This window comes from Dendropsophus ebraccatus, chromosome 15 (assembly GCF_027789765.1).
Source record: "Dendropsophus ebraccatus isolate aDenEbr1 chromosome 15, aDenEbr1.pat, whole genome shotgun sequence".
Taxonomy (NCBI): Eukaryota; Metazoa; Chordata; class Amphibia; order Anura; family Hylidae; genus Dendropsophus; species Dendropsophus ebraccatus.
The window spans coordinates 74,972,732-74,997,301 of NC_091468.1; the positions used below are offsets into that span (position 1 = coordinate 74,972,732).

Sequence of the window (24,570 nt, forward strand, 5' to 3'; positions counted from 1 at the left end):
CTACTCCATCTATACAGTACATGTATACAGGACCCCCTACTTCATCTATACAGTACATGTATATACAGGACCCCCTACTCCATCTATACAGTACATGTATATACAGGACCCCCTACTCCATCTATACAGTACATGTATATACAGGGCCCCCTACTCCATCTATACAGTACATGTATATACAGGGCCCCCTACTCCATCTATACAGTACATGTATATACAGGACCCCCTACTCCATCTATACAGTACATGTATATACAGGGCCCCCTACTCCATCTTTACAGTACATGTATATACAGGGCTTTACAGGTATACCAAACTGTGACTGGATAACACTGCCACACCAGACCTGACCAATACCGCCATACTGTGACTGGATAACACCGCCATACCAGACATGACCAATACCGCCATACTGTGAATGGATAACACCGCCACACCAGACCTGACCAATTCCGCTATACTGTGCTGGATAACACTGTCATATCAGACCTGACCAATACCGCCATACTGTGACTGGATAACACTGTCATACCGGACCTGACCAATACCGCCATACTGTGCTGTATAACACTGTCATACCAGACCTGACCAATACCGCCATACTGTGACTGGATAACACCGCCATACCAGACCTGACCAATACCGTCAAACTGTGACTGGGTAACACCGCCACACCAGACCTGACCAATACCGTCAAACTGTGACTGGGTAACACCGCCACACCAGACCTGACCAATACCGCCATACTGTGACTGGATAACACCATCCTATCAGACCTGACCAATACTGCCGTACTGTGACTCGATAACACTGCCATACCAGACCTGACCAATACTGGCAAACTGTGACTGGATAACACTGCCATACCAGACCTGACCAATACCGCCATACTGTGACTGGATAACACTGTCATACCAGACCTGACCAATACCGCCATACTGTAATTGGATAACACTGCCATACCAGACCTGACCAATACCGGCAAACTGTGACTGGGTAACACCGCCACACCAGACCTGACCAATACCACCATACTGTGACTGGATAACACCGCTATACCAGACCTGACCAATACCATCATACCGTGACTGGATAACACCGCCACACCAGACCTAACCAATACCGCCATACTGTGACTGCATAACACTGTCATACCAGACTTGACCAATACTGCCATACTGTGACTGGATAACACCGCCACACCAGACATGACCAATACCACCATACTGTGAATGGATAACACCGCCACACCAGACCTGACCAATACCGCTATACTGTGCTGGATAACACTGTCATATCAGACCTGACCAATACCGCCATTCTGTGACTGGATAACACTGCCATACCAGACCTGACCAATTCCGCCATACCAGACATGACCAATACCGACACACTGTGACTGAATAACACTGCCATACGGGTAAATACAACCCTGCAGGTATACAGGACACTACAGGTATACAGGACCCCAAAACTATACACTACAGGCGCACGGGACCTCCACAAAACTATATACTACAGGTATACAGGACCTCAAACTTTATACTACAGGTATAAAGGACCCCAAAACTATACTCTACAGGTATACAGGACCTCCACCAACTATATACGTCAGGTATACAGGACCCCAAAACTATACACTACAGCTATACAGGAACTCCACCAACTATAAACTACAGGTATATAGGACCCCAAACTATACACTACAGGTATACAGGACCTCAAAACTATACACTACAGGTATACAGGACCTACACCAACTCTATACTACAAGTATACATGACCCCAAAGCTATATACTACAGGTATACAGGAACTCCACCAGCAATATACTACAGGTATATAGGACCCCAAACTATACACTACAGGTATACAGGACCTCCACCAACTCTATACTATAGTTATAAAGGACCCTCAACCTATTCACTACAGGTATACAGGACCCCCGAACTATATACTACAGGTATACAAGACCTCCACCAATTATACACTACAGGTATCCAGGACCCTCAAACTATAAACTACAGGTATACAAGACCTCCACCAACTATACATTACAGGTATACAGCACCAACTATATACTACAGGTATACAGGACCCCCAAACTATACAGTACAGGTATACAGGACCTTCACCAACTGTACACTGCAGGTATACAGGACCTCCCTCAACTATACACTACAGGTATACAGCCCCCCCTCAACTACACACTACAAGTATACAGGACCCCCCCAACTATACACTATAGGTATACAGCCCCCCCCCCCCCAACTATGCACTACAGATATGCAAGACCCTTAAAAACTATACATTGTGGGTATACAGAACCCCTCCAACTATGCACTACAGGTATACACTAATTCCACTGATTAACTCAGATGAAACAATACCTTTAGCTTGGCCTCCTGGGCACCTTAGAACAACAAATACAGGACCCCCTACTCCATCTATACAGTACATGTATATAGGACCCCCTACTCCATCTATACAGTACATGTATACAGGACCCCCTACTCCATCTATACAGTACATGTATACAGGACCCCCTACTTCATCTATACAGTACATGTATATACAGGGCCCCCTACTCCATCTATATAGTACATGTATACAGGACCCCCTACTCCATCTATACAGTACATGTATACAGGACCCCCTACTCCATCTATACAGTACATGTATACAGGACCCCCTACTCCATCTATACAGTACATGTATATACAGGGCCCCCTACTCCATCTATATAGTACATGTATACAGGACCCCCTACTCCATCTATACAGTACATGTATACAGGACCCCCTACTCCATCTATACAGTACATGTATACAGGACCCCCTACTTCATCTATACAGTACATGTATATACAGGACCCCCTACTCCATCTATACAGTACATGTATATACAGGACCCCCTACTCCATCTATACAGTACATGTATATACAGGGCCCCCTACTCCATCTATACAGTACATGTATATACAGGACCCCCTACTCCATCTATACAGTACATGTATACAGGACCCCCTACTCCATCTATACAGTACAGGTATATACAGGACCCCCTACTCCATCTATACAGTACATGTATATACAGGACCCCCTACTCCATCTATACAGTACATGTATATACAGGGCCCCCTACTCCATCTATATAGTACATGTATACAGGACCCCCTACTCCATCTATACAGTACATGTATACAGGACCCCCTACTCCATCTATACAGTACATGTATACAGGACCCCCTACTCCATCTATACAGTACATGTATACAGGACCCCCTACTCCATCTATACAGTACATGTATACAGGACCCCCTACTCCATCTATACAGTACATGTATATACAGGACCCCCTACTCCATCTATACAGTACATGTATATACAGGGCCCCCTACTCCATCTATACAGTACATGTATATACAGGGCCCCCTACTCCATCTATACAGTACATGTATATACAGGACCCCCTACTCCATCTATACAGTACATGTATATACAGGGCCCCCTACTCCATCTTTACAGTACATGTATATACAGGGCTTTACAGGTATACCAAACTGTGACTGGATAACACTGCCACACCAGACCTGACCAATACCACCATACTGTGACTGGATAACACCGCCATACCAGACATGACCAATACCGCCATACTGTGAATGGATAACACCGTGACTGGATAACACCGCCACACCAGACCTAACCAATACCGCCATACTGTGACTGCATAACACTGTCATACCAGACTTGACCAATACTGCCATACTGTGACTGGATAACACCGCCATACCAGACATGACCAATACCACCATACTGTGAATGGATAACACCGCCACACCAGACCTGACCAATACCGCTATACTGTGCTGGATAACACTGTCATATCAGACCTGACCAATACCGCCATTCTGTGACTGGATAACACTGCCATACCAGACCTGACCAATTCCGCCATACCAGACATGACCAATACCGACACACTGTGACTGAATAACACTGCCATACGGGTAAATACAACCCTGCAGGTATACAGGACACTACAGGTATACAGGACCCCAAAACTATACACTACAGGCGCACGGGACCTCCACAAAACTATATACTACAGGTATACAGGACCTCAAACTTTATACTACAGGTATAAAGGACCCCAAAACTATACTCTACAGGTATACAGGACCTCCACCAACTATATACGTCAGGTATACAGGACCCCAAAACTATACACTACAGCTATACAGGAACTCCACCAACTATAAACTACAGGTATATAGGACCCCAAAGTATACACTACAGGTATACAGGACCTCAAAACTATACACTACAGGTATACAGGACCTACACCAACTCTATACTACAAGTATACATGACCCCAAAGCTATATACTACAGGTATACAGGAACTCCACCAGCAATATACTACAGGTATATAGGACCCCAAACTATACACTACAGGTATACAGGACCTCCACCAACTCTATACTATAGTTATAAAGGACCCTCAACCTATTCACTACAGGTATACAGGACCCCCGAACTATATACTACAGGTATACAAGACCTCCACCAATTATACACTACAGGTATCCAGGACCCTCAAACTATAAACTACAGGTATACAAGACCTCCACCAACTATACATTACAGGTATACAGCACCAACTATATACTACAGGTATACAGGACCCCCAAACTATACAGTACAGGTATACAGGACCTTCACCAACTGTACACTGCAGGTATACAGGACCTCCCTCAACTATACACTACAGGTATACAGCCCCCCCTCAACTACACACTACAAGTATACAGGACCCCCCCAACTATACACTATAGGTATACAGCCCCCCCCCAACTATGCACTACAGATATGCAAGACCCTTAAAAACTATACATTGTGGGTATACAGAACCCCTCCAACTATGCACTACAGGTATACACTAATTCCACTGATTAACTCAGATGAAACAATACCTTTAGCTTGGCCTCCTGGGCACCTTAGAACAAATCTAATTAACACACTGACACTTTATACCTGGGCAGCGCCGGGCACATTTTCTAGTATATATATATATATATATATATATATATATATATGTGTGTGTGTTTATGCGTGTGTTCCCAAAATATAATTCCAAGCCAACGATCGGCACACCATGCTGTTGAAAAAGGCCTGATGGCCGGAACGCGTGCAGCGTCCCATGTGTGAATAAACACAGAACCTTATCTTATCTCGCAATACGTGAGTGCCGGGATTTATTTCTTCATACGTATGAGTGTGTTCCCTCCATACTCTGTGTGCTGTATATGTTCCATCCATACTCTGCGCCCTGTGTGCTGTGTGTATATATATATATATATATATATATATATATATATATATATATATATATAAACCCCCCATACTCAGTACTGTGGTTACAGGGCACATTCTGCTCCATACACTGCGCTGCTTTCTGTGACTGGCGATAATGTGTTTGTGTTCTGCAGGTGTGCGGAGCATGCACAGCACTGATATTCAGTGGTCGGCCATACTAAGCTGGGGCTATTCCGATAACATCCTCAGACTGAAGAGCAAGCAGAGCGAGCCACCTGTCAACTTCATCCAGTCTTCTAAGTTGCATCAGGTACAGTCAATACCTTGGGAGGAGACGGCCTCTTGTATCAAGCTGTTTCTTACCCCACACAATATCAGGAACTCCGGGGAAAATATATTTTTACCAACTGGTGTCAGAAGGTTTGTCATCAATTTAAAAATCTCAAGTCTTCCAGTACTTATCAGCTGGTGTATGTCCTGCTGGAAGTTGTGTATTCCCTCCAATCTGACACAGTGCTTTCTGCTGCCACCTCTGTCCATGTCAGGAACTGTCCAGAGCAGGAGAGGTTTTCTATGGGGATTTGCTGCTCTGGACAGTTCCTGACATGGACAGAGGTGGCAGCAGAGAGCACTGTGTCAGCCTGGAGAGAATACACCACTTCCTGCAGGACATACAGCAGCTGATAAGTCCTGGAAGACTGAAGGGAATACACCACTTCCTGCAGGACATACAGCAGCTGATAAGTCCTGGAAGACTGGAGATTTTTACATTAAAGTAAATGACTAGAAATGAGTGAGTAGCTATTGGTTGGAATACTACACTATTCAATATACTAGTTTTCATTCAAGCATCCGACCGAAAACGCAGTGAGATGCCGTCTTGCAGCCAGTCAGGGAGAGAGGCTGGAGCAGGGAGAAGGGAGGATTTAGCTGCTTCTTGACAGGAAAGACCCCAAAAGCCCTTGTTAGGGCTACATATACACAGCAGGGCTAGTATACACCGCGAAGTATAGCATATACATCTGCATATACAGCGCATAGACTAGCAGCATATCCGCTAGTAAGACAGACAGGCAAGTATGCAGTTTAGAGTTCTCCTGCATAGACCTGGGTCTGTCTATTTTGTCCTACAGGTGAATAGTTACAGGACAGTTTGTTGTGCTCTGTGCCTGTTAAAAATAAAAAAAACACCTTGCATGTGTCGCCAGCAGGCATATGTAAAACTTCAGATATATGCAGTGTGCACCAGATTTGGCCTGGTTCCGGTGTGATAGTAATGGTTGCAGTGTTTTATTGGGCTCTGTGCCAGGTTAAAAAAATAAGAAGCTTGGCAATGCAGAAGGCTGGCGCAAAGAGACAGAGGGGCAGAATTGCTTGTGCATGTCTCAACTCTAACTTGTCAAATTCAATGTTTGAAGGGTCCACCTCAAGGGCCTCCGACTTAATTTTTGAAGGTTCACCTCAAGGATCTCAGACTTAATTTTTGGAGGGCTCATCTTGTTTATTGTCACTGCTCCTCCGAGTTGGTAATGATAATTTTTGTGCTTTCTGACCTTCCTTGGATTTATTAGCTGTTTCAAATGTAGAAGCCACCCGGTCAACTATTGGCGACTGACGGTGTTGGGCGTTTTTTATTCTTCAATTTCATATTAAATGTAATTCAGTTAACATTTTTATTGAATTTTTTTTTAATAAAAGCATCTGAAAAATGGGTGCATTGGCTCCTCCAATCTCGCAACATGGTGAGAGGGAGAGGTGAGTGCTGGAACAGTTCAATGGGAAGACCCCTGTATTTTCTACACCATCAGGACTTTTGGCATCAGGAGAAGGGAAAAGATGGCAGGTCACTGTGCAGTTCGGGGAGATCATGCAAAAGAAATTCTAGAGAAAGGCCTTAAGGTTTGAGAATAGGAACTGCTGAAGAAGAAACTGTCTGACACAGGACACTTTGGCTTTGGTATCTGGGGTCATCAATCTGGGAATTCAATCTGACCCAAGCATAGGAATGTATGGGCTGTATGAGGCTCTTGGGCGACCTCGATTCAATAATGCTGACAAATAGCGCAAAGCTGACACCAGTGCTGCAAAGCACAAAATTTTGGTAAACGAGAATAGGATGGAATCATACTCTGTCGAAAACTAGCTTTTTAAATTATTACAATAACTTGATTCAAAATTCAAATTCGTCGAAATCTATTTTGGAGGGCTCACCTTAAGGGCCTTAAACTCCATTTTTGGGGCGCTAACCTTTAGTTTTAGTATCTGCTCCCCCGGGTTGGGAGTGCCAAGTTTCTTCCCTTCTGCCTTTAGGTGGTAGAAGTCAGCAGGCAGGATCAGTCAGGTCAGGAGAGGTGTTAGTAATGTTCCCGTTCCCGGCACGTCCCACTCAGCCAATCAGTGTGTTGCCCAACCCCCTCCGCAGTGCACTGATTGGTTGAGCGGGACGTGAAGACACCGGGAGCCCCGAAGCAAGCCGGAGCGGGGACCAGGTGAAGTATTGGCTCCGGCGGCAGGGGGTTAACAGGGCGGGCTGATGTCATGTACATCCCGCTGCGAGTTTGTCTGCCCATAGGGTGTACAGGGCACGGATCTGCAGCAGATCTCGCTGCGGATCCGTTATGTGTGAACGCACCCTACATAGAGATTATATTGTGTTTGGAGTGTATTGTAGACAGGCTGTGAGAGTGGCGTAATGCTGTGACTTTGGCATGTTAGATGCAGCCAGGCATGCTTCCCCCAGCTGTCCCAGCAGCATCCAGAGGTGTGTGCATCATTTCCTGAGTTACCATCGTGGACTTGGTGACCTCCAAGTGGTCGACTTTAGGTTTCCAAGAAACGAGCATGCATCTCCCTTAGACTTTAATGGGGTTAGATATTTGACTGAATAGTCGAACATCGCGGTCCATTCAAATGAAATTTCGTGCTTTTGAATATTTCACTTCTCACTCATCTCTATTAGTGACAAATCTATATAACTTTCTGACACAAAAATTGATTTGAAATCTTAAATAAAAAAAAAGTTCCCACTCCCGTTTATGGCAATCACACTTATGAGACCATTATTCTCACATAAGAAAAAAACTTTTGGCGTGAATATTGCCAACGTTAGGTGATATGAGCAGGAGATGGTGCAGGTGAGTATTACCACCCCCGGCTACATACACATTTGTAGAATCTCCTCTCTGCTGCCAACGTTAGGTGATATGAGCAGGAGATGGGGCAGGTGAGTATTACCACCCCCGGCTGCATACACATTTGTAGAATCTCCTCTCTGCTGCCAGCGTTAGGTAATATGAGCAGGAGATGGGGCAGGTGAGTATTACCACCCCCGGCTGCATACACATTTGTAGAATCTCCTCTCTGCTGCCAGCGTTAGGTAATATGAGCAGGAGATGGGGCAGGTGAGTATTACCACCCCCGGCTACATACACATTTGTAGAATCTCCTCTCTGCTGCCAGCGTTAGGTGATATGAGCAGGAGATGGGGCAGGTGAGTATTACCACCCCCGGCTACATACACATTTGTAGAACCTCCTCTCTGCTGCCAGCGTTAGGTAATATGAGCAGGAGATGGTGCAGGTGAGTATCACCATCCCCGGCTACATACACATTTGTAGAATCTCCTCTCTGCTGCCAGCGTTAGGTGATATGAGCAGGAGATGGGGCAGGTGAGTATTACCACCCCCGGCTGCATACACATTAGTAGAATCTCCTCTCTGCTGCCAGCATTAGGTGATATGAGCAGGAGATGGGGCAGGTGAGTATTACCACCCCCGGCTACATACACATTTGTAGAATCTCCTCTCTGCTGCCAGCGTTAGGTGATATGAGCAGGAGATGGGGCAGGTGAGTATTACCACCCCCGGCTACATACACATTTGTAGAATCTCCTCTCTGCTGCCAGCGTTAGGTGATATGAGCAGGAGATGGGGCAGGTGAGTATTACCACCCCCGGCTACATACACATTTGTAGAACCTCCTCTCTGCTGCCAGCGTTAGGTGATATGAGCAGGAGATGGGGCAGGTGAGTATTACCAACCCCGGCTACATACACATTTGTAGAACCTCCTCTCTGCTGCCAGCGTTAGGTGATATGAGCAGGAGATGGGGCAGGTGAGTATTACCACCCCCGGCTACATACACATTTGAAGAACCTTTTCTCTGCTGCCAACAAGCAGGAGCGGAGCTGGGATTTCGTGTTCATCCTGTGGATGGAGTCCTTCCCGGATGTGTACGGGGTAATGAGACCCATTAACCCTCAGTCATCCTTTCTTTTTTATGTTTACTTACTGTAAGTAATATTTGTTTTCCTCCTTCCACAGGTGACAAGTTGTGCGTGGGTGCCGGACAGCTGTCAGCTTTACACCGGCAGCAGGTGCGGGGTCATCACTGCCTACCTGAATCGCTTCACTAATACCACGGTAAGAGAATGTTTAGCCTTTTTCTTTTTAATGTTTTACTATTTATACACATAGAAGGTATATGCAGTATATAATATATATCATACATCATATATCAGAAGGTATATGCAATATATACACTGTTCAAAAAAATAAAGAGAACACTTAAACAACACAATATACTGTAACTCCAACACAACACAATCAAACCGTCCACTCAGGAAGCAGCACTGACTGACACTCACTGACACCTGCAGCACTGACTCTCACTGACACCTGCAGCACTGACCGACACTCACTGACACCTGCAATCAGCGAGACCCCCTCAATAATGGAGGGTCCTGCAGGTGGGGAGCACACACCACTTCTCACTACCTAGGCTTTCTGGCTGATGCTTTGGTCACTTTTGAATGTTGTTGTTGCTTTCCCACCTGTAGTAGCATGAGACGGACTCTACAACCCACACAGGTGGCTCAGGTAGTGCAACTCATCCAGGATGGCACGTTAATGCGAGCTGTGGCAAGAAGGTTTGCTGTGTCTGTCAGCGTAGTGTACAGAGGCTGGAGGCTACCAGGAGACAGGCCAGTATACCAGGAGACGTGGAGGAGGCCGTAGTGTCCAGAGGCTGGAGGCTACCAGGAGACAGGCCAGTACACCAGGAGACGTGGAGGAGGATGTAGTGTACAGAGGCTGGAGGCTACCAGAAGACAGGCCAGTACACCAGGAGACGTGGAGGAGGCCATAGTGTCCAGAGGCTGGAGGAGCTACCAGGAGAAAGGCCAGTACACCAGGAGACATGGAGGAGGCCGTAGTGTCCAGAGGCTGGAGGCTACCAGGAAACAGGCCAGTACACCAGGAGACATGGAGGAGGCCGTAGTGTCCAGAGGCTGGAGGCTACCAGGAGACAGGCCAGTACACCAGGAGACAGGCCAGTACACCAGGAGACGTGGAGGAGGCCGTAGTGTCCAGAGGCTGGAGGCTACCAGGAGACAGGCCAGTACACCAGGAGACATGGAGGAGGCCGTAGTGTCCAGAGGCTGGAGGCTACCAGGAGACAGGCCAGTACACCAGGAGACAGGCCAGTACACCAGGAGACAGGCCAGTACACCAGGAGACAGGCCAGTACACCAGGAGACAGGCCAGTACACCAGGAGACATGGAGGAGGCCGTAGTGTCCAGAGGCTGGAGGCTACCAGGAGACATGGAGGAGGCCGTAGGAGGGCAACAACCCAGCAGCAGTATTGTTACATTTTGTTAATATTTTTATTTGTATAATGGAAAAAGGGGGTGATAAAAATCTTTATTGGGGCATTTTATTATTTTTATAATTTTTTTTTTACTTTTTATTTTTATTTTTTTTTTTACACATTTCAAATTGCATGTATTAGAGGACTTATACTGTATGCTGCGAGGGTCCCGATCAGTCAGTGACTGGTCCTTGTCCTGTGCATCGCAGCGTTTAAGGTTGTTAATGACGTGCAGCTGTGGGACCGCGCATACACTGATGTGCAAGGAACTGCGCATACACTGATGTGCAAGGGACCGCGCATACACTGATGTGCAAGGGACCGCGCCTACACTGATGTGCAAGGGACCGAGCCTACGCTGATGTGCAAGGGAACGCGCTTACACTGATGTGCAAGGGACCGAGCCTACACTGATGTGCAAGGGACCGCGCTTACACTGATGTGCAAGGGACCGAGCCTACACTGATGTGCAAGGGACCGAGCCTACACTGATGTGCAAGGGACCAAGCCTACGCTGATGTGCAAGGGACCGAGCCTATGCTGATGTGCAAGGGACCGCGCTTACACTGATGTGCAAGGGACCAAGCCTACACTGATTTGCAAGGGACCGAGCCTACACTGATGTGCAAGGGACCGCGCCTACACTGATGTGCAAGGGACCGCGCCTACACTGATGTGCAAGGGACCGAGCCTACACTGATGTGCAAGGGACCGCGCCTACACTGATGTGCAAGGGACCAAGCCTACGCTGATGTGCAAGGGACCGAGCCTATGCTGATGTGCAAGGGACCGCGCTTACACTGATGTGCAAGGGACCAAGCCTACACTGATTTGCAAGGGACCGTGCCTACACTGATGTGCAAGGGACCGCGCCTACACTGATGTGCAAGGGACCGCGCCTACACTGATGTGCAAGGGACCGAGCCTACACTGATGTGCAAGGGACCGCGCCTACACTGATGTGCAAGGGACCGAGCCTACACTGATGTGCAAGGGACCGAGCCTACACTGATGTGCAAGGGACCGAGCCTACACTGATGTGCAAGGGACCGCGCCTACACTGATGTGCAAGGGACCGCGCCTACACTGATGTGCAAGGGACCGAGCCTACACTGATGTGCAAGGGACCGCGCCTACACTGATGTGCAAGGGACCAGCTGCAGTGGAGCTGCACACATGGAAAGCCCCTTCAGTTCAGCAACGTACATAGCTGCATTATGGACATGAAGGGGTTAATAATTAATATTAATTATATAAAATAGAGAAAAAATAGATAAAGATTGTAATGATAAGATCTTATAACCCCGAATCTAGAATGTAACAATATGTAAGATGTGTAATATACATGACAAACCTTACCTACCAACCCTTCTCCTATGTCACTATCCTTACCCACCAACCCTTCTCCTATGTCACTATCCTTACCCACCAACCCTTCTCCTATGTCACTATCCTTACCCACCAACCCTTCTCCTATGTCACTATCCTTACCTACCAACCCTTCTCTTATGTCACTATCCTTACCTACCAACCCTTCTCCTATGTCACTATCCTTACCTACCAACCCTTCTCTTATGTCACTATCCTTACCTACCAACCCTTCTCCTATGTCACTATCCTTACCTACCAACCCTTCTCTTATGTCACTATCCTTACCTACCAACCCTTCTCCTATGTCACTATCCTTACCTACCAACCCTTCTCCTATGTCACTATCCTTACCCACAACCCTTCTCCTATGTCACTATCCTTACCTACTAATCCTTCTCCTATGTCACTATCCTTACCCACCAACCCTTCTCCTATGTCACTATCCTTACCTACCAACCCTTCTCCTATGTCACTATCCTTACCCACCAACCCTTCTCCTATGTCACTATCCTTACCTACCAACCCTTCTCCTATATCACTATCCTTACCTACCAACCCTTCTCCTATGTCACTATCCTTACCTACCAAACCTTTTCCTATGTCACTATCCTTACCTACCAACCCTTCTCCTATGTCACTATCCTTACCCACCAACCCTTCTCCTATGTCACTATCCTTACCCACCAACCCTTCTCCTATGTCACTATCCTTACCTACCAACCCTTCTCCTATGTCACTATCCTTACCTACCAAACCTTCTCCTATGTCACTATCCTTACCTACCAACCCTTCTCCTATGTCACTATCCTTACCTACCAACCCTTCTCCTATGTCACTAGCCTTCCCTACCAACCCTTCTCCTATGTCACTATCCTTACCTACCAACCCTCCTCCTATGTCACTATCCTTACCCACCAACCCTTCTCCTATGTCACTATCCTTACCCACCAACCCTTCTCCTATGTCACTATCCTTCCCTACCAACCCTTCTCCTATGTCACTATCCTTCCCTACCAACCCTTCTCCTATGTCACTAGCCTTACCTACCAAACCTTCTCCTATGTCACTAGCCTTACCTACCAAACCTTCTCCTATGTCACTATCCTTACCTACCAACCCTTCTCCTGTCACTATCCTTACCTACCAACCCTTCTCCTATGTCACTATCCTTACCTACCAACCCTTCTCCTATGTCACTATCCTTACCTACCAACCCTTCTCCTATGTCACTATCCTTACCCACCAACCCTTCTCCTATGTCACTATCCTTACCTACCAACCCTTCTCCTATGTCACTATCCTTACCTACCAACTCTTCCCCTATGTCACTATCCTTACCTACCAACCCTTCTCCTATGTCACTATCCTTACCTACCAACCCTTCTCCTATGTCACTATCCTTACCTACCAACCCTTCTCCTATATCACTATCCTTACCTACCAACCATTCTCCTATGTCACTATCCTTACCTACCAACCCTTCTCCTATGTCACTATCCTTACCTACCAACCCTTCTCCTATGTCACTATCCGTATCTACCAACCCTTCTCCTATGTCACTATCCTTACCTACCAACCCTTCTCCTATGTCACTATCCTTACCTACCAACCCTTCTCCTATGTCACTATCCTTACCCACCAACCCTTCTCCTATGTCACTATCCTTACCCACCAACCCTTCTCCTATGTCACTATCCTTACCTACCAACCCTTCTCCTATGTCACTATCCTTACCTACCAACCCTTCTCCTATGTCACTATCCTTACCTACCAACTCTTCCCCTATGTCACTATCCTTACCCACCAACCCTTCTCCTATGTCACTATCCTTACCCACCAACCCTTCTCCTATGTCACTATCCTTACCCACCAACCCTTCTCCTATGTCACTATCCTTACCCACCAACCCTTCTCCTATGTCACTATCCTTACCCACCAACCCTTCTCCTATGTAACTATTCTTACCTACTAACCCTTCTCCTATGTCACTATCCTTACCTACCAACCCTTCTCCTATGTCACTATCCTTACCTACCAACTCTTCCCCTATGTCACTATCCTTACCTACCAACCCTTCTCCTATGTCACTATCCTTACCTACCAACCCTTCTCCTATGTCACTATCCTTCCCTACCAACCCTTCTCCTATGTCACTAGCCTTACCTACCAAACCTTCTCCTATGTCACTATCCTTACCCACCAAACCTTCTCCTATGTCACTATCCTTACCCACCAAACCTTCTCCTATGTCACTATCCTTACCCACCAACCCTTCTCCTATGTCACTATCCTTACCTACCAACCCTTCTCCTATGTCACTATACTTCCCTACCAACCCTTCTCCTATGTCACTAGCCTTACCTACCAAACCTTCTCCTATGTCACTATCCTTACCTACCAACCCTTCTCCTATGTCACTATCCTTCCCTACCAACCCTTCTCCTATGTCACTAGCCTTACCTACCAAACCTTCTCCTATGTCACTAGCCTTACCTACCAAACCTTCTCCTATGTCACTATCCTTACCTACCAACCCTTCTCCTATGTCACTATCCTTACCTACCAACCCTTCTCCTATATCACTATCCTTACCTACCAACCATTCTCCTATGTCACTATCCTTACCTACCAACCCTTCTCCTATGTCACTATCCTTACCTACCAAACCTTTTCCTATGTCACTATCCTTACCTACCAACCCTTCTCCTATGTCACTATCCTTACCTACCAACCCTTCTCCTATGTCACTATCCGTATCTACCAAACCTTCTCCTATGTCACTATCCTTACCTACCAACCCTTCTCCTATGTCACTATCCTTACCTACCAACCCTTCTCCTATGTCACTATCCTTACCTACCAACCCTTCTCCTATGTCACTATCCTTACCTACCAACCCTTCTCCTATGTCACTATCCTTACCCACCAACCCTTCTCCTATGTCACTATCCTTACCTACCAACCCTTCTCCTATGTCACTATCCTTACCTACCAACCCTTCTCCTATGTCACTATCCTTACCTACCAACCCTTCTCCTATGTCACTATCCTTACCTACCAACCCTTCTCCTATGTCACTATCCTTACCTACCAACCCTTCTCCTATGTCACTAGCCTTACCTACCAAACCTTTTCCTATGTCACTATCCTTACCCACCAACCCTTCTCCTATGTCACTATTCTTACCCACCAACCCTTCCTCTATGTCACTATCCTTACCCACCAACCCTTCTCCTATGTCACTATCCTTACCTACCAACCCTTCTCCTATGTCACTATCCTTACCTACCAACCCTTCTCCTATGTCACTATCCTTCCCTACCAACCCTTCTCCTATGTCACTAGCCTTACCTACCAAACCTTTTCCTATGTCACTATCCTTACCTACCAACCCTTCTCCTATGTCACTATCCTTACCTACCAACCCTTCTCCTATGTCACTTACAAACATAATAAAAAGAACAGGACCCAGAACAGACCCTTGTGGCCACGACGTGCTCGGAATATACTCCATTCCCATCATCCCTCTGATATCTATCCTTCACCAACCACAAATCCACTAAACTATCCCGGGATTACTCCTCAGTAACTTCTCTATCAGCTCTTTATGGGGACCTGTATTACAGTCTTTGCTGAAGTCCAGAGATGTGATATCCCCGGCACCATCTTTATCCAGCACTTTTGTGACATTGTCAAAGAAGTCAATGAGATTAGTCTGACATGATCGGCCCTCAGTAAAGCCATACTGGTTTGGATCCATCACATTGTTGATTCTTAGGTGATCCATTATCTTCTTTTTTTTTTTTTTTGTAGAGTTTCCATCATTTTTACTGCTACACATGTTAAGCTCACTGGCCTGTAGTTACTGGGCTCTTCTCCACTACAGATGTCAGGCTCACTGGCCTGTAGTCACTGGGCTCTTCTCTACTCCCCTACTTGTGGATGGGTATATCCCTGGCCGTTCTCCAATCATCGGGGACATCTCCTGTTAGCAGGGATTGGTTATACAGATCTGTCAGGGGGGCAGCAATCACAGATCTGAGTTCTTTAAGAACCCTGGGGTGGATCCCATCTGGACCCATCGCCTTATTCAGCTTTAAGCGGGCAAGTTCCTCTGCAGCTTGAGCCTCTGGAAACACTGGAGCTGAACCCATATAGCTGGAGGCAATGCTGTGTCCAACCATCCTGTGATTGTGAAGGATTGAGAAAACTCTCCGTTTCAGCAGTGTGGGAACATAGCCCTTCTGGTTTCAATCCACTTGTGGTTTTGGTTGCAAAATACTGAGCAGAAATCCTGGGTGGGAGAATGGCCCCATCATGTATTAATTGATTTTCTTTTCAGTCTATTTATGTTTTTATCCTTTGCAGCCGATGGAAATTGAGGTGGAGTCCCAGGTAGAACTATACGGTCACTCTGCAGAGATCACCAGCCTGTTTGTGTGTAAACCGTACAGTATACTGATCAGTGTCAGCATGGATGGAACGTGCATCATATGGGACCTAAACAGGTAAGTCTAAGGAACCCTCAGAGCCCGACCGATGGGATCAGTCAGTATAATGGCCGCTGTGCTATAAGGACCCATTCACACCTAGATACTCTGCAGATTTCACGCTGCATGTTTAGTTGTGTCAGATTCCTGGCCTGTGACTCTATTGAGTGCATATCTCCCTGTGTGACGGGATGCACGGTCAATAGCAATACATTTGAATGAGCAAATGCTGAAAGCTAGATTCATCCTTCTGAGGGCAGGATTGCGTCCTTGCACACCCCTTGTGTGATCTCACTGATCGGCCCTCGCTTGCGTCCTTGTAGGGCCCCACGTGTGATCTCACTGATCGACACTCGCTTGCGTACTTGTAGGGCCCCACGTGTGATCTCACTGATCGGCACTCACTTGCGTCCTTGCATACCCCACGTGTGATCTCACTGATCGGCACTCGCTTGCATCCTTGTAGGGCCCCACGTGTGATCTCACTGATCGGCACTCACTTGCGTCCTTGTAGGGCCCCATGTGTGATCTCACTGATCGGCACTCACTTGCGTCCTTGTAGGGCCCCACGTGTGATCTCACTGATCGGCACCCGCTTGCGTCCTTACACACCCCACGTGTGATCTCACTGATCGGCACTCGCTTGTGTCCTTGCACACCCCATGTGTGATCTTGCTTGTTGGCACTCGCTTTCGTCCTTGTAGGGCCCCATGTCTGATCTTGCTGACCGACACTCCCTTGCGTCCTTGCACACGCCATGTGTGATCTCTCTGGTCGGCCCTCGCTTGCGTCCTTGCATGCCCCATGTGTGATCTTGCTGATCGGCACTCGCTTGCGTCCTTGCATGCCCCATGTGTGATCTTGCTGATCGGCACTCGCTTACGTCCTTGCATGCCCCATGTGTGATCTTGCTGATCGGCACTCGCTTGCGTCCTTGCATGCCCCATGTGTGATCTTGCTGATCGGCACTCGCTTACGTCCTTGCATGCCCCATGTGTGATCTTGCTGATCGGCACTCGCTTACGTCCTTGCATGCCCCATGTCTGATCTTGCTGGTCGGCACTCGCTTGCGTCCTTGCATGCCCCATGTGTGATCTTGCTGATCGGCACTCGCTTGCGTCCTTGCATGCCCCATGTGTGATCTTGCTGATCGGCACTCGCTTGCATCCTTGCATGCCCCATGTGTGATCTTGCTGATCGGCACTCGCTTACGTCCTTGCATGCCCCATGTGTGATCTTGCTGATCGGCACTCGCTTACGTCCTTGCATGCCCCATGTGTGATCTTGCTGATCGGCACTCGCTTGCGTCCTTGCATGCCCCATGTGTGATCTTGCTGGTCGGCACTCGCTTGCGTCCTTGCATGCCCTATGTCGAGCCCTAACAAGCAGCTTGTGATGATTCCTGATTTGTCCCGGTTTTGTGTGTTGATGGATCCTTTTTCTTTAGATTGTGCTATGTACAAAGTCTTACCGGCCACAAGAGCCCAGTCACAGCAGTTTCTGCAAGTGAAACAACAGGAGACATTGCCACCGTCTGCCATTCAGGTAAATTTAACAAGAACTTTGTATATAAAGTTAATAATAAAGAGATTGTCCAGGATAAACTCTCCATCCATGATGCTGCCGGGGCTGTATACCTGTCCCGCTCCACCGCAGCTGCCGCTGCTGTAGGGAATATAACAGTGCTGTATACTTACCTGTCCTGCTCCGCCGCAGCTGCCGCTGCTGTAGGGAATATAACAGTGCTGTATACTTACCTGTCCTGCTCCGCCGCAGCTGCCGCTGCTGTAGGGAATATAACAGTGCTGTATACTTACCTGTCCTGCTCCGCCGCAGCTGCCGCTGCTGTAGGGAGTATAACAGTGCTGTATACTTACCTGTCCTGCTCCGCTGCAGCTGCCTGTGCTGTAGGGAATATAACAGTGCTGTATACCTGTCCTGCTTTGCCAGTACAGTGACTGTGTAGCCGTATAGTGGTAGTACAGCTGCATTATGGTGACAGTACAGTGACTGTGCAGCCATATAGTGCTAGTACAGCTGCATTATGGTGACAGTACTGTGACAGTGCAGCCGTATAGTGGTAGTACAGCTGCATTATGGTGACAGTACTGTGACTGTGTAGCCGTATAGTGGTAGTACAGCTGCATTATGGTGACAGTACTGTGACTGTGCAGCCGTATAGAGGTAGTACAGCTGCATTATGGTGACAGTACTGTGACTGTGCAGCCGTGTAGTGGTAGTACAGCTGCATTATGGTGACAGTACAGTGACTGTGTAGCCGTATAGTGGTAGTACAGCTGCATTATGGTGACAGTACTGTGACTGTGCAGCCGTATAGTGGTAGTACAGCTGCATTATGGTGACAGTACTGTGACTGTGCAGCCGTATAGTGGTAGTACAGCTGCATTATGGTGACAGTACTGTGACTGTGCAGCCGTATAGTGGTAGTACAGCTGCATTATGGTGACAGTACTGTGACTGTGCAGCCGTATAGTGGTAGTACAGCTGCATTATGGTGACAGTACTGTGACTGTGCAGCCGTATAGTGGTAGTACAGCTGCATTATGGTGACAGTACTGTGACTGTGCAGCCGTATAGTGGTAGTACAGCTGCATTATGGTGACAGTACTGTGACTGTGCAGCCGTATAGTGGTAGTACAGCTGCATTATGGTGACAGTACAGTGACTGTGCAGCCGTATAGTGGTAGTACAGCTGCATTATGGTGACAGTACTGTGACTGTGCAGCCGTATAGTGGTAGTACAGCTGCATTATGGTGACAGTACTGTGACTGTGCAGCCGTATAGTGGTAGTACAGCTGCATTATGGTGACAGTACAGTGACTGTGCAGCCGTATAGTGGTAGTACAGCTGCATTATGGTGACAGTACTGTGACTGTGCAGCCGTATAGAGGTAGTACAGCTGCATTATGGTGACAGTACTGTGACTGTGCAGCCGTATAGTGGTAGTACAGCTGCATTATGGTGACAGTACAGTGACTGTGCAGCCGTATAGTGGTAGTACAGCTGCATTATGGTGACAGTACTGTGACTGTGCAGCCGTATAGTGGTAGTACAGCTGCATTATGGTGACAGTACTGTGACTGTGCAGCCGTATAGTGGTAGTACAGCTGCATTATGGTGACAGTACTGTGACTGTGCAGCCGTATAGTGGTAGTACAGCTGCATTATGGTGACAGTACAGTGACTGTGCAGCCGTATAGTGGTAGTACAGCTGCATTATGGTGACAGTACAGTGACTGTGCAGCCGTATAGTGGTAGTACAGCTGCATTATGGTGACAGTACAGTGACTGTGCAGCCGTATAGTGGTAGTACAGCTGCATTATGGTGACAGTACTGTGACTGTGCAGCCGTATAGTGGTAGTACAGCTGCATTATGGTGACAGTACTGTGACTGTGCAGCCGTATAGTGGTAGTACAGCTGCATTATGGTGACAGTACAGTGACTGTGCAGCCGTATAGTGGTAGTACAGCTGCATTATGGTGACAGTACAGTGACTGTGCAGCCGTATAGTGGTAGTACAGCTGCATTATGGTGACAGTACAGTGACTGTGCAGCCGTATAGTGGTAGTACAGCTGCATTATGGTGACAGTACTGTGACTGTGCAGCCGTATAGTGGTAGTACAGCTGCATTATGGTGACAGTACTGTGACTGTGCAGCCGTATAGTGGTAGTACAGCTGGATTATGGTGACAGTACTGTGACTGTGCAGCCGTATAGTGGTAGTACAGCTGCATTATGGTGACAGTACTGTGACTGTGCAGCCGTATAGTGGTAGTACAGCTGCATTATGGTGACAGTACTGTGACTGTGTAGTGGTGTCCATGCTGAGCGGCCATTTCCTGCACCTGAGCAGAGGTTGTCGGAGGAGGAGGAGAGCGCTTTGTGTCCAGCGCGGGTGACATCTGCCCGGAGTTTCTCTCTTCCTCCTCCTCCCTCTCACACAGGATATACTCTCTGATTCTTCTGCTTCTTCTTCCTCCCTAGTTGGCGGGGGCAGTGACCTGCGGCTGTGGACAGTGAATGGCGACCTGATCGGACACGTCCATTGCAGAGAGATCATATCCTGTGTAGCATTCTCCAACCAGCCGGAGGGAGTATCCGTAAATGTGGTCGCCGGAGGACTGGAGAATGGCGTCGTGCGGTAAGCGTATAGATGGAACCTTATAGGGAAATAGAATTCATTTGGGGGAGGGGGGGCAGTGCATTATATTGGGGGGGGCAGTGTATTATATTACAAGGGTTGCAGTGTATTATATTACAAGGGGTGCAGTGTATTATATTACAAGGGGTGCAGTGTATTATATTACGGGGGTGCAGTGTATTATATTGGGGGGTGCAGTGTATTGGGGGTGCAGTGTATTATATTGGGGGGTGCAGTGTATTATATTACGGGGGTGCAGTGTATTATATTGGGGGGTGCAGTGTATTGGGGGTGCAGTGTATTATATTGGGGGGTGCAGTGTATTATATTGGGGGGTGCAGTGTATTGGGGGTGCAGTGTATTATATTGGGGGGTGCAGTGTATTATATTACGGGGGTGCAGTGTATTATATTACAAGGGGTGCAGTGTATTATATTACGGGGGTGCAGTGTATTATATTACAAGGGGTGCAGTGTATTATATTACGGGGGTGCAGTGTATTATATTACAAGGGGTGCAGTGTATTATATTACGGGGGTGCAGTGTATTATATTGGGGGGGGTGCAGTGTATTATATTAGGGGGGTGCAGTGTATTATATTGGAGGGGGGGTGCAGTGTATTATATTGGGGGGGGGGTGCAGTGTATTATATTGGGGGGGGGGGGGGTGCAGTGTATTATATTGGGGGGGGGGGTGCAGTGTATTATATTGGGGGGGGGGGTGCAGTGTATTATATTACAAGGGGTGCAGTGTATTATATTACGGGGGTGCAGTGTATTATATTACAGGGGTTGCAGTGTATTATATTGGGGGGCAGTGTATTATATTGGGGGGGCAGTGTATTATATTACAGGGGTTGCAGTGTATTATATTACAGGGGTTGCAGTGTATTATATTACAGGGGTTGCAGTGTATTATATTGGGGGGGGCAGTGTATTATATTACAGGGGTTGCAGTGTATTATATTGGGGGGGGGGGCAGTGTATTATATTGGGGGGGGCAGTGTATTATATTACAGGGGTTGCAGTGTATTATATTGGGGGGGGGCAGTGTATTATATTTGGGGGGGGCAGTGTATTATATTACAGGGGTTGCAGTGTATTATATTGGGGGGGGCAGTGTATTATATTACAGGGGTTGCAGTGTATTATATTACAGGGGTTGCAGTGTATTATATTGGGGGTTGCAGTGTATTATATTGGGGGTATGCAGTGTATTATATTAGGGGGATGCAGTGTATTATATTAGGGGGGGCAGTGTATTATATTAGGGGGAGTGCAGTGTATTATATTAGGGGGGGCAGTGTATTATATTAGGGGGTGCAGTGTATTATATTACAGGGGGTGCAGTGTGTTATATTAGAGGGGTGCAGTGCATTATATTTCATTGGGGGGGCAGCTTGTTATACCTGGCAGCCTTGGTGGGGCGTTACAGGTTCATCTTAGGACTAGCCCATGTGTCCCGCTTCTTAAACCCTGGCCCCAAGAGGACCCCCCAGCAGCGTTCCAGTGCGTGTGTGATGTCACTAGTGGGCTCGCACAGACACTCTGCACTACTGGAGTGCTACACATGGGGAAGGGGGATAATTGCCCCCCCCCCCCTTTTTTTAATTTCTTTACATATTTTCCAATATAGCCAAAGTTGTCATTATCTCACTTTCCAAACACATAACTAAAGTAAACTTGCTTTACCACCGATATAACTTTATACAATTTACACCCTCCCCCCCTGGTCACCCTCCTCCTCTGGTCACTCTCCCCCCAGTCAGCCTGGTCACCCTCCCCCCCGGTCAGCCTGGTCACTTTCTCCCCTGGTCACCCTCCCCCCCCCCCCTGGTCACCCTCCCCCTCTGGTCACCCTCCTGTTCCCCTGGTCACCCTACTCTTCCCCTGGTCACCCTCCTCCTCCCCTGGTCACCCTCCCCCCCTGGTCACCCTTCTCCCCTGGTCACCCTCCTCCCCCGGTCACCCTCCTCCCCTAGTCACCCTCCTCCTCCGGTCACCCTCCTCCCCTAGTCACCCTCCTCCTCCCCTGGTCACCTGGTCACCCTCCTCCCCCGGTCACCCTCCTCCTCCCCCGGTCACCCTCCTCCCCTAGTCACCCTCCTCCTCCCCTGGTCACCCTCCTCCCCTAGTCACCCTCCTCCTCCCCTGGTCACCTGGTCACCCTCCTCACCTGGCCACCCTCCTCACCTGGCCACCCTCCTCCCCCGGCCACCCTCCTCCCCCTCTGGTCACCCTCCCCCTCTGGTCACCCTCCCCCTCTGGTCACCCTCCTCCTCCCCTGGTCACCCTCCTCCTCCCCTGGTCACCCCCCTCCTCCCCTGGTCACCCCCCTCCTCCCCTGGTCACCCCCCTCCTCCCCTGGTCACCCTCCTCCTCCCCCACTCACCCTCCTCCTCCCCCGGTCACCCTCCTCCTCCCCCGGTCACCCTCCCCCTCTGGTCACCCTCCTCCTCCCCCGGTCTTCCTCCTCCCCTGGTCGCCCTCCTCCTCCCCTGGTCACCCTCCCCCTCTGGTCACCCTCCTCCCCCTCTGGTCACCCTCCTCCCCCTCTGGTCACCCTCCTCCCCCTCTGGTCACCCTCCTCCTCCCCCGGTCACCCTCCTCCCCTGGTCACCTGGTCACCCTCCTCCCCTGGTCACCTGGTCACCCTCCCCCTCTGGTCACCCTCCTCCTCCCCCGGTCACCCTACCCCTCTGGTCACCCTCCTCCTCCCCCGGTCACCCTCCTCCTCCCCCGGTCACCCTCCTCCTCCCCCGGTCACCCTCCTCCCCCGGTCACCCCCCCCCCCCCGGTCACCCTCCCCCTCTGGTCACCCTCCTCCTCCCCTGGTCACCCTCCTCCTCCCCCGGTCACCCTCCTCCCCTGGTCACCCTCCTCCCCTGGTCACCCTCCTCCTCCCCTGGTCACCCTCCTCCTCCCCTGGTCACCCTCCCCCTCTGGTCACCCTCCTCCTCCCCCTCTGGTCACCCTCCTCCTCCCCCGGTCACCCTCCTCCCCTGGTCACCCTCCTCCTCCCCCACTCACCCTCCTCCTCCCCCGGTCACCCTCCCCCTCCCCCGGCCACCCTCCCCCTCTGGTCACCCTCCTCCTCCCCCGGTCTTCCTCCTCCCCTGGTCGCCCTCCTCCTCCCCTGGTCACCCTCCCCCTCTGGTCACCCTCCTCCCCCTCTGGTCACCCTCCTCCTCCCCCGGTCCCCCTCCTCCCCCCCCCGGTCACCCTCCTCCTCCCCCGGTCACCCTCCTCCCCCGGTCACCCTCCCCCCCCGGTCACCCTCCTCCCCTGGTCACCTGGTCACCCTCCTCCCCTGGTCACCTGGTCACCCTCCCCCTCTGGTCACCCTCCTCCTCCCCCGGTCACCCTACCCCTCTGGTCACCCTCCTCCTCCCCCGGTCACCCTCCTCCTCCCCCGGTCACCCTCCTCCTCCCCTGGTCACCCTCCTCCCCCGGTCACCCTCCTCCCCCCCCCGGTCACCCTCCTCCCCCGGTCACCCTCCTCCCCCGGTCACCCTCCTCCCCTGGTCACCTGGTCACCCTCCTCCCCTGGTCACCTGGTCACCCTCCCCCTCTGGTCA

At 49.1% G+C, this 24,570-nt stretch overlaps 1 protein-coding gene across 1 annotated transcript in view; it reads left to right on the plus strand.

Annotated features, from left to right (window-relative positions):
• The window catches only part of LYST (lysosomal trafficking regulator), a 442,781-nt gene that overhangs the window by 408,080 nt on the left and 10,131 nt on the right, over positions 1-24,570 (plus strand). The window contains exons 45-49 of the mRNA XM_069954584.1: positions 5,493-5,629; positions 9,642-9,740; positions 16,706-16,845; positions 18,275-18,372; positions 20,837-20,993. Of these exons, the coding sequence (XP_069810685.1) occupies positions 5,493-5,629; positions 9,642-9,740; positions 16,706-16,845; positions 18,275-18,372; positions 20,837-20,993 (631 nt within the window). The remainder of the gene's footprint in view (positions 1-5,492; positions 5,630-9,641; positions 9,741-16,705; positions 16,846-18,274; positions 18,373-20,836; positions 20,994-24,570) is intronic.